We start from the raw sequence: 12,112 nt of genomic DNA on the forward strand, positions 1-12,112 counted from the left end.
GATTAGGCATCCCTGTCTGTGAAACCGTCCCATGACATTATAAAGCCTCATTAAACCTGTGTTCCCCAGGAGGTAGTCTAGTTGAATTATTATTATCTCCTAACCATAGCCTTGACCAGGGTGATGTGTTTCATTATTTGTGGTTGTGCATGTGTTTTCTAACCGCTGAGGCAATATGTGTCAGAGGCGCGTGTGTTTGATTGCGGCTCAGTCAGGCCCCAAGGTTAAGACAGCCATCCAGCAGTGGTCAGGTGAGTTTGATCAAGCATAATGGACTCCAATTGACATGATTAGCGGCTTTCACCTTGATGGAGTAAGTTGTACGCAGATTGATTCTAATGGGCTACAAGTACAAGGCAGGGCCCAGTGGACTAAATCTGTTTGCCATTCAATCATACGTCTCCTTTCCTGCTGACCTTCACGCTAGCACATTGTTGTGGGCTAGCACTCTCTCTCTCTCTGTCTCTCTCTCTGTGTCTCTCTCTCTCTCTCTCTCTCTCTCTCTTTCTGTCTCTCTTTCTCTCTCTTTCTCTCTCTCTCTCTCTCTTTCTCTCTCTCTCTTTCTCTCTCTCTCTCTTCATCACTGTTTTTCATTGCCTGTGAGGTACTTTAATTTGCCCTTGTTCTCTGACACCTGCTCGGGTTGTTATGGCGACTCGTCGTTGTGGACACAGTAATTGAAAGATGTGTTATCGAAGTTTAATTAAAAGGGAATATAGAGATAACCTCTGAAGTGAAATTAATCCACTGTTGTATACAAATTGCTCCCAGGTGTGGTGGCCATTCTTTCCCAATTGAAAGGCGTGATTGCTCTTAACCGGCTCCACGCCTTGGAATAGGTCACAATTCCGCACATGCCCTGAATCTAAGAACAGCAGTAACAAACCCCACAGGAATGAGACACACAGACCTGCTCGGTGCTGCCTGAGAGCTACTAACTATTCAATACATTTGTCCTGTTTTTGTCCCAGGGCTCATAGGCACTGCTTTATCCGTCTTTTAGTTATTTTTATGTTGGGGTGCCGGAGAACAATGGATGTTTTTTATGGCGATAATAAACAGTTGTCGATATGACATTAATGAAGAATTGGTAGAGGAGGATTGCTAGGTCCAGTGCTTGTGTTGGTCGGGTACTGCATCATCCGTTCTATTAGATCGCTAGGCTTTTCTTAGGCCCTGTCCACACCTATACGTTTTTTTGATAAACGTTTTTCGTATATAAAAATATTACCGTCCACACCAGCATGTTTAAACGCAATATAAACGCTGGCATTGAGCATTCCACACCAGTAGTCGGCGATATAATTATCCCCATAGCCCGCTGGCCAATCAGACGCCTCTGTCTCTCAATGTTCTCGATCATTAACTGTGCATTTATCTGTAAACAGGTTAAAAGTCCAGTTAACAGTGAAAGAACTAGAAGCACTTTGTTCACATCCATTTTCCTCGCTTGTGTAGCCTCGAACACCGTTGCCTGTTGTAAACATAGTAGTTACTGGTGCTAGGATATGACGTTGGAGGGAACAGCAAACAGCTGCAGTGCGCATGATCATAGAAATCTACGCGCATGATGACGTGACGAATACAAAAAGCTCCGTCTATCTCGTCCACACGAAAAATATACGGTGAATATACAGCGTTTTTAAACATCTTCACTCTGGCAGGCGTTTTTAAACATCTTCGTTTTCAGGGGGCAAAAACTTGTTTGCGTCTGGACGAACCCCCCAAAACGAATATAAAAATCCACGTTTATCAAAAAAAAAACGTATAGGTGTGGACAGGGCCTGAGTCTCTATTGTTGGCTGCTGTAGATGAAAGGCCTGAGATGAAAAGGCCCCCAACTTCAATAAGTACACTACAGGTCAACAAGACTCTGTTCAACCCCCTTGTTATGGCCCTCTCTGTTTATCTTCTGCATGTCTTTATGTTTGAAACGCATTGAATTGAACACGCATACAAAACAAATATCACATCTAGAATACACGTATCTGTAATTGAATGAAAACAGGGGTGGACTAACATGCATAAAAATCCTAATTCAGTTTCTGCTGAAAGGCAGGCAGTTTGTGTTCCATCTGTTGGGATATTTGGCAGAAATAGAATAGAGAGGGTGTGTGTCATGTATATTTATGCTGAGTGATTTGCTGTAATGAGGTCCTCGACTGATAGCGATAGTTATGGAGATAGACTCCAGTTCTATGAGTGGAGCGGAGCCCCATAGGGGAGCTCTGCTCCTATTGGTTTACCCGCTACCTAAAGTAGCCAATGACTGAATTTTTCAATGCCTGCGCCCGTCTGGGGTGCTATATAAAGGGGCGTACTTCGCTCCATCATTCTCCCAAACATACAAAACAGCCGGGTTTGAACGAGTCGAAGTGGGCCAGCAGCCCTATGGGGCTCCGCTCCACTCATAGAACTGGAGTCTATCTCCATAACTATCGTTCTATATCGTGGAGCTCCGCCCCATAGGGGAGCTCTGCTCCTATTGGTTTAGGCGGAGCGAGCGAGGCCAAATGTACCCCCACTGAGACTATTAATCCGAAAACAATCTCAGCGGCACCCGGAGCTGACCACTGATGTTGGTTCAAGACAACCTTAAAAAGTTGGCCCAACCCACACCGAGTCTGCTCCACTGATCTAGCCCTTACGTGAGCACGCAGGGTTGTAGATCTAACGGAACATGTCCTGGAGGAGGGTCCCCTCCCCAGGCACATCCGTAATCATCCTGACAGCACTTGAATAGAATCCCATGACCAGGGTAATCCAAGTGCCTTCCCCACTACATCAGTCATCATCAAAACTGAGGACAGAATGAGAAAAGGATGAGGAAGAAATATCACTTACCTAACCCTTACGTTGGGTTGTTGATCTAACAGACATGTCCTGGAGGAGGGTCCCCTCCCCAGGCACATCCGTATTCATCCTGACAGCACTTGAATAGAATCCCCATGACCAGGGTAATCCAAGTGCCCTTCCCACAACCTCAGTCATCAGCAAACTGAGGACAGAATGAGAAAGGATTGAGGAAGAATATCACTGCCCTAACCCTTACGTGAGCACGTAGGGTTGTTGATCTAACGGAACATGTCCTGGAGGAGGGTCCCTTCCCCAGGCACATCCGTATTCATCCTGACAGCACTTGAATAGAATCCCATGACCAGGGTAATCCAAGTGCCTTCCCCACTACATCAGTCATCAGCAAAACTGAGGACAGAATGAGAAAAGGATGAGGAAGAAATATCTTCAAGTAACACCGTATAAAAAGTGATGGCGACGACCAAGACGCCGCCACACATATCTCCTCCACTCCCACTCCCCTGAGAATGGCCACTGATGCGGCCATGACCCTGGTGGAATGAGCCCGAATGCCAGTCGGCACGGGCTGCCCCTTTGATTCGTATGCGAGGCTAATAGCCTCGCAAATCCAAAAGGACAGCCTCTGCTTCGAGAGTGGTGTCCCGGCTTTCTGTCCGCCATAGCAGATCAGAAGCCGGGGAGAAGATCTCAGTCCTGAATCGCGCTTCACATATTGTGCCAACGCGCGCACCGGACAATACAACGTAAAACGCCTCTCCCTCTCTCCGTCGTGAGGAGGAGGAAAAAAGGCGCTCAGAGCACAGCTCTGAACCCTAAACCCACGATTAACCGTAGGGATAAAAGCCGGGTTAGGGCGTAATACAGCTTTGTTTCGTCATCAGATATGATCAAACAATCTGCCCGTGACGAGAGAGCGCACAAATCACTCACTCGCTCAGCCGTAGTCAAGGCGAGGAGTAGACTCGTCTTGAGAGACAATAAAACGCAACGACACAGTGACAATGGGTTCGAATGGGGGCACGCACAGCGCCTCTAGCACAATCGACAGGTCCCATTTTGGCATTAGAGTCCTATGAGGGCGTCTAAGCCTACACACTCCAGTCAAAAACGCTTAACCAGCGAATGACTGAAAAACCAGTGTCGTTGTCGCAAAACCCTCATGACAAGCTGAGATGGCAGCCGCGTAAACTTTAATAGTTCCCGCCGCCAATCCCTTGTCAACAGCGACTGTAAGAAGCACAAGAACGTTTCGACCCGACAACAGACAGGGTCAACGTCCTGTCCCTCACACCACTGTGTAAAACTCGCCAGCGCGCCGCATATCCCTTTGCAGTGGATTGCGCGCGCGCACTCTGAATGGTCTGAATGACCGTGTCTGTCAGACCCCTGCGTTCTAACAATCCCTCTCAGTAACCAGGCCATGAGGGGCCCCCCCTCATAGGCGGCCCCTTCACCAAGCCTCCGGCTTGAGAGAGTGCATCTTGTCGATGAGGTATGGGCCATGGGCCCTCTACCAACATCTCCATCAGTTCCGGAAACCACGGGGCTCCGGGACGGTCCGGGGCTACAAGAATTAACTCTAGCCTCTCTGACCCCACTCGTGCCAACAGTGGGAGGATAGATGTCAGGGGTGGGAACGCGTATAACAAGACCCTCGGCCATGGGTGGTGTGCGAATGTATCGACTCCCAATGGCGGGTTGTCCTGTTCGCGCAGGGAGAACCAAAGGCGACACTGCGCATTCGTCCGTGACGCAAACAGAACCACTTCTGCTTGCCCGAACCGTGCCCAAATCAGCGACACAATGGAGGGTGCTAACCTCCAGTCGTCGTCCCTCGGGCCTCCCCGTGATAACAGATCTGCTCCTTCGTTGAGCAGACCTGGAATGTGGAGAGCTTTCAGCGAACTCAGGCGACTCCGCGCGCGATGACGCGCGGGTCTCTCCAGTAGCTCAGGTCGGTTTTGACCGATCTCTGTATTACAATCAACTTGCGACGGCGTCTCACTGGAACCCGTCGCAGTCGTGCGAACCGCCTCTGCAGTCTGCGCATGTGTAACAGGCCTAAGGGGACCACTACATGGGCTGCAGACATCAGTCCTAGTAAGGACATCCTTGACAGAGCGTGATTGTATTTGTCACTCGACACACCCGGAGAGCTGACGTCAGTGTCGCTCTCCGTGGTGCCGATAAACTGGCCCTCATCTCGGCAGTATCCAACTGAATGCCTAGATAGGAAAACTGTTGAGCCGGCCACGGAGCACTCTCTGTCCAGTTTACAGCTAACCCCAGCTGAGTGAGGTGCTGCACCAGTGAGGTTGCGTCCCGAATGGCTCGATTTGGGCATTGGGCCAAGACCAGTAGGTCGTCGAGATATGCTAATATGCGTATCTCGTTTCGCCTCAGTGGTTCGAGTGCTGTCTGCACGCATTTGGAGAAAAAACGAGGAGCAAGCGTGCACCCGAAGGGCAGGCGCGTGTACTCGTAACCTTCCCTTGGAAAGCAAAAAGTAGGAATTTCCTGTGCCACTCTGTGATTGGCACACGAAATACGCGACCCTCAGGTATCTACGAAAGGGGCGTTTCGCCACTCTCTCGTTGAGGACCCTGAAATCTAGTATGGGTCTCATGACTCCCGAATTCTTTGGGACAAGGAAATACGGGGAGTACCATCTATCCCCTCCTCAATGTCCTGTCTAGCCAGCCCGACAGAATACCTGTCCCTTCTAGTCATTCTGCATAACGCAACGACAGCGGCTGGACCGTCTGTTGTGGTGCAGTCGACAGAAAAAACTTGAATTTCTGTATGATCCCAGCCGCCGCTGCACACTGAGGAGGTGGCACAGCCCAAGGTGGGATCATTTCGAAAGGGATGGGCTGCCGTCTGTAAAGAGTGTTTGTTATGTGTAACAATGCTCTTTATTGACGCAGGTTTATTATGCCTGATAATCAAAGAACCAGCCGCACGCTCATGAGCTGGGCCAGGTCTTGATAGACATGGAGGGGTTTTTGATGTACATAACGACCCCTCTATACGGCTACATACAGGGGTGTTTAACCCGCTACGTGTCGTGATAGGGGTAAGTCCGTTACGCAGAGAGCTGGCCACACGCCGGTAAGCTGGGCCAGTCTCCGGTTTGTTTCTAACCGGTAGCGAGTCGACCACACTCTGACAAGGCAGGTCGATCTCCGCTCTGGTAGATAGCGGTCCCTCTATACGGCTACAGACAGGGGTGTTTAACCCGCCTCGTGTCGTGATAGGGGTAAGTCCGCTAGGCAGAGAGCTAGCCACACGCCGGTAAGCTGGGCCAGTCTCCGCCTTGTTTCTAATCGGTAGCGATTCGACCACACTCTGACAAGGCAGGTGGGTCTCCGCTCTGGTAGATACCATGGAAAAAACCTCCTTAGGGATGGTTTGCCGTCTGTAAAAAGTGCTTGTTTTGAGTAACAATGCCCTTTATCGACGTAGGTTTATTATGCCTGATAACCAAAAAACCGGCCGCACGCTCATGAGCTGGGCCAGGTCTTGATAGACATGGAGGAGTTTTTGATGTAAATAACGGTCCCTCCATACGGCTACAGACAGGGGTGTTTAACCCCCTTTGTGTCGTGATAGGGGTTAGTCCGCTAGGCAGAGAGCTGGCCACACGCTGGTAAGCTGGGCCAGTCTCCGCCTTGTTTCTAACCGGTAGCGATTGGACCACGCTCCGACAAGGCAGGTGGGTCTCCGCTCCGGTAGATAACATGGGAAAAATCTCCTTTACTGAAAAGTAAGGTGGGGATTTTCCTTCTTTTGCCTCTTTATGAGGTAGCAGCCATGAAGAGGAAACCGGTGGTGGGGTCATTACCGACCCCTCCGCCAGTGAAACCGGGCCACGCTGCCGTGGGGGGCCGTAGCGGGCCCTCCCAGTGGTCAGCGGCGGGGGCTGGGGATGCCGAGTGGGGCATGGCTCCGTCGTTTAGAGGTAGAGCCAGTGCCGCATCACGCCGAAACCTCCGTTTCGCAGTCGTTGACGGTCTATTCGTCACCACGGCGGAAGAAGAAGAGGTGGAGCTTGCTCAGAAGCTCCGCCTCTGTGGTGATTTTCGCAATGGCGGCGTTAAACACGGCGATGTTATTCGCCGCTGCCGCCGCCTGCGCACCGAGATGGGGCGGCGAGGGCGGGGAGCACGTGCTCTACCTGCCGCTCGCTCTCATCAGAGCTTTCTGATTCTGACACCGGCACCGACCACTCAGCTGGGTGAGGGCGGCGTGATGTCAGGGCCGGCTGAGCGGGCGGGACCATCCCTACTTGGGGAGGTGCCTGCCCAGAACGCCGTTCTTGCTTGTCCTCCGCTGCTAGAAAATCGCAGCGGCAGGTGTCCCGGAGGAACTTCTTCGTGGTCGGCGGCGGACGATCCATCGCTGAAGGGAAAAAGTCTCCTCCGCTGAAAAGTGTCCTCCGCTGCTTGGAAGTCGCAGCGGCAGGCGTCCCGGAGGAACTTCTCCATAGGCGGCGGATGATCCATCTTGAAGGGAAAAGTCTGGCGGGTCCTCCAGTCTTAGTAGTCGTCCTTCTCAGTCTTCAGATATAAACCCGTGCTGAACTTTTTGGGAGAATGATGGAGCGAAGTACGCCCCTTTATATAGCACCCCAGGCGGGCGCAGGCATTGAAAAATTCAGTCATTGGCTACTTTAGGTAGCGGGTAAACCAATAGGAGCAGAGCTCCCCTATGGGGCGGAGCTCCACGATATAGAACTGGGTTGGTGAGATAAATCCGCTCACAGTGCAAATGTAATGTGATTTGAAGAGGTGTGGATGTCATGAATGCATACAAGCTGTGTGTGTGTGTGTGTATGATGAAGAGAGAGAGAGAGTGTGTGTGAGTGTGTGTGAGAGATGAAGAGATGAAGAGAGAGAGAGAGTTTGTGTGTGTGTGTGTGCGTGCGTGAGTGTGCGACAGATGAACAAACGACCTAAGTAAAGGAACAGATGAGCAGATGACCTAAGTTTAATGAGTTTCTATGTAATTTCACTGTGAAATTAGAATTCTGTTTTAACCTTTCATTACGTTATTGACCTCTCTGGTTCTGATTCAAATACATGCAACATAACGATAATTGCGATACCTATTAGGGGTGGGCATCAATGATCGACGATCGATAATTGATCGATAAGGATCTTGGTCGATCACAATATTTTGATCGATAATCATTAATATATATATATATATATATATATATATATATATAAAAAAATAAAAATAAAATAATAATAATGGAAATTAGTTTGTCCACGTGTCACCAGATTGCGTTCGTCTCTCACCCCTGAACATGTTAACATGATCATCTTTCTGAACAAGAACCAGTAGGCCTGCCGCCTACAGTCTCTCGCTGGAGTTTAAATTTAAGTTAAGCTGGACGCTCTTAAGGACACTAACGTTTTCAGTCATTCTCCTATTTGTGAGTAACAGTTTTTTTACTGCTCCTATGGTGAGTTACTTATTTTCTATATTTTTATTTATAACGTAAAATGTGTTTTTAAGTAGGGATGCACCGAACATTCGGCCACCGAATGTATTCGGCCGAATATCGCAAAATAAAGCACATTCGGTATTCGGCCGAATGTGTGAAAACACCGAATGTTTACCACCGAATAGTGGGCGTGTTTTGATGAAGTTCCAGCGCCATCTAGTGGCGAAGATAATACCTATACTGATCCGATCTGGATCTCTCATAAACTGAACACGGACATTTCATTGAGTTAGATTCGTTCATTATTATTTTTGTAGCACTGCATTTTTTCTCTACAGTGTGAACACGAAGTGCAATTTGTTGAAGATATTCAGTGATATAAATATATAGATATATAAATAAACAAAGGACACCTTTTACACCCATTATGAGTGTTTACAGTGAGAGTGTGGGAGAGTTCTTAGATACTCATCTTTTTCGCAGCCATCTTTATTGTATTTATTGTGCTTTGTTGGTATAGACTGATGTCTGCTGGAATGTTCAATAAAAGTTATTTTTTTTCAATCTCAATTTCTTTCTTTGAGAAGCATGAATAAAAAGCAAAATGTATTTAGTTTATGCAATGATAAAATTAAAAACTGCCGATACACATTCGGTATTCGGTATTCGGCCAAGTGTTTCCTTAAATTCGGCTTCGGCCTCGGCCAAGAATTTTCATTTCGGTGCATCCCTATTTTTAAGTTAAACAATTTAGGCTACTCACTGCCTTGTGAGGATTGTTAGAGGATTGTTATCTGACTGTAGTGTCTAGTTTGAATGTGTGCAATAGCAACACAAATAAAGTTTTTTCCCCAAGGAAAACATGCTTGTTATTTCTGCCCTATTTTTTTTATTTTTATTTGATTTTTTTAATGAAAAAAAAGCTTATTGATTAAACGATAATTGATCGTTAATTCTTGCGATTATCGAAAAATAAATTTTGATCGTTTGCCCAGCCCTAATACCTATTCTATCGCCTCCATGTATTTATAACTACATTCATATACATGAATGATAGATACATTTATATCTACAAGCCTGTCATTCTTAGTATGTTACCAATCCAAGCATTTTTTTTGTTCATGGTGCGATGGGTTTGTAATGGTCTCCCTCATACAGTGTGTCCCTCCAGCACCAGCTCTGCTAACCTATAGCCCGGTCTGCAGGGGCTTATTGAATCAGTGACATCTCCCAGGCTGTCAGGCAGCTTCCCTGTGGAGACCAAAGGTAGCAGTCGAGCTCCTTACCCAGCGGATCTGACCACACATGGGCTCTGGTGATGAGACACACACCGTTTCTCGAGGAGCACTGGTTGTTTTTGATATATGGCGGTAAAGAAGGCAGTTTATTAACAGAAGGAGGCCCCCAGGAGGCCCAGAGAGGGCAGGGACCCTCAGAGGCCCAGAGAGGGCAGGGACCCCCGGAGGCCCAGAGAGGGCAGGGACCCCCAGGAGGCCCAGAGAGGGCAGGGACCCCCAGGAGGCCCAGAGAGGGCAGGGACCCCCAGGAGGCCCAGAGAGGGCAGGGACCCCCAGGAGGCCCAGAGAGGGCAGGGACCCCCAGGAGGCCCAGAGAGGGCAGGGACCCCCAGGAGGCCCAGAGAGGGCAGGGACCCCAGGAGGCCCAGAGAGGGCAGGGACCCCCAGGAGGCCCAGAGAGGGCAGGGACCCCCAGGAGGCCCAGAGAGGGCAGGGACCCCCAGGAGGCCCAGAGAGGGCAGGCACCCCCAGGAGGCCCAGAGAGGGCAGGGACCCCCAGGAGGCCCAGAGAGGGCAGGCACCCCAGGAGGCCCAGAGAGGGCAGGGACCCCAGGAGGCCCAGAGAGGGCAGGGACCCCAGGAGGCCCAGAGAGGAGAGCAGGCCCAGAGAGGGCTGGTCAGTCTGGCTGTTGCATTATGGCCCCCAAACCACTGTCCCCTGGGCCTCTCACAGCTGTAAGGGCAGGTGCCTCCTTGTTCTTTGAAACTGGGGAAAATGGTCAGTCAGTTAGATTTAGTATCATTCTTTTTCAGTTTTTTTTTTTTGGGGGGGGGCAGGGGGGGAGTTTACAGAAATGGATAGGGTTGGGTACCGTTTGGGTTTTATTCGATACCGGTGCCAAATCGATACTTTAAAAACGGTACCGAAACGGTACTTAAATCGGTACTTTTTTCCCCAGGATTTTTCACATCAGTGGCGGGGTGCCGCGTGCACGCCATTAATGCCGAGCGGCGATGTTTTATATAGAAGGTGATCAAATACCAAGATATCCTGACGCTACAGCTGCAGCAGAACATGGGGAACCCGCATACAGCACTGAATGTGACTGACAGATACGCCCAAGACACACACACACACACAAAGATAATCAGCTCATTGAATATGAAGTACACACAGAACCGGGAACGCGCATACAGCACAGAACAACATTCATAGAATATAAACTTGTGACTGACAGTCACATACATACACACACACACACACACACACACACACACACACTGAAAGATTATCAGCTCATCAATACAAGTAGGCCTACATGAGAGTACACGCACAAAACGGGCTAACGTTACTCATTAACTGTTTACACAAGTAAAATCACAGAGTGACAGTCAGATGGAGCATTTAGTAAACAACCAACAGCAAGGTAATGCATATTATCAGCTGAGAAAACCAACTTTTACCTTTGATGACACCGACATAAGCCCTATTTACCCGTACCTCCGCCGTTCTGTTCGTGATGATTTTAGATTATTTTTGCCCCGCGCATATTGCGTCTCGTATTGTCCAAATGTGCCTAGCTGCATTCCTGAAATCCAAATGTCCCGCAAAATTCAGACCAATCACAAAACTGTTTTGCAAGCGCGTCGCCTCGCGTGTGTTGAGAGCGATTCAGTCTCGATTGCATGCACTGTGTGGAACTTTAACGGGCGATGTCACGTGCGGTTGACGTCCGTTTCGGACACCAGGGGGCGAGAGAGGAACCGAAACGAGGCACCGAAATCTCCGTTGCAATTCGGTTCGGTAGGTACCGAATGTAAAGTAACCGGTACCATACCGGTACCGGTTTTCGGTACCCAACCCTAGAAATGGGTCTCTGGAGTTGCAATCGGTGTCACAGGAGCAGGGTCTTACTTAAACGTTGTTATGTGTTCTATTGAGCAAATTACAGTTTGACAACCTGTTGTACTGTATGTTGATGTGATATCTGTGTTTGGCTCCTAACAAGGCTGCATGTCTGTCTGCGAGCTGGGGTTGGGCTGTTGTCTGCCTGCCTGGGTGATGAAGGCTGGCTGCTCTTTGGGCTGCTGGATCTATTCATCCTAATGGTGTGTGTGCGTGCGTGTGTGCGTGTGTGCGTGTGTGCGTGTGCGTGCGTGTGTGTGCGTGTGTGTGTGCGTGCGTGTGTGTGTGCGCGCGTGTGTGTGTGTGTGTGTGTGTGTGTGTGTGTGCTGCACTCTGCCTTTAGAGTGGAGGAGCAGAGACTGTGTTTCTAATGAGACGACTGCTGTCTCTGAATGAAGACCCTTTTAATAGCTTTTAATGTAGTCTGTTCTATTGAGTCCCCCCTGCGTCTCACCCTGTTACACATGGGATTTTAATGAGTGTGTGTCTGTTTGTATGTGTGTGTTGGCTGAGGGGGCGGAGTGTTATATAGGCTGCGTTTGATAACAGCGAGAGCCTGACTGCATTTTGCTTAAAAATACCACTGACCGTGGACACACACACACACACACACACACACACACACACACACCCCTACTCCATAGGCTCTGCCTCATGCTACACTCGGATGTGACCCTGATCGTTCTCAGTGCAGTTCTC

The 12,112-nt window shown here is 49.2% G+C and overlaps 1 protein-coding gene across 1 annotated transcript in view; it reads left to right on the forward strand.

Annotated features, from left to right (window-relative positions):
- The window catches only part of LOC308153227 (protein diaphanous homolog 3-like), a gene marked incomplete at both ends in the record, with an annotated part of 304,860 nt that overhangs the window by 5,547 nt on the left and 287,201 nt on the right, over window positions 1-12,112 (forward strand). The window contains one exon of the mRNA XM_080526311.1: window positions 9,646-10,183. Within this exon, the coding sequence (XP_080382437.1) occupies window positions 9,646-10,183 (538 nt within the window). The remainder of the gene's footprint in view (window positions 1-9,645; window positions 10,184-12,112) is intronic.

Source organism: Nansenia antarctica (genome assembly GCF_963989245.1).
Source record: "Nansenia antarctica genome assembly, chromosome: 1".
Lineage (NCBI taxonomy): Eukaryota > Metazoa > Chordata > Actinopteri > Argentiniformes > Microstomatidae > Nansenia > Nansenia antarctica.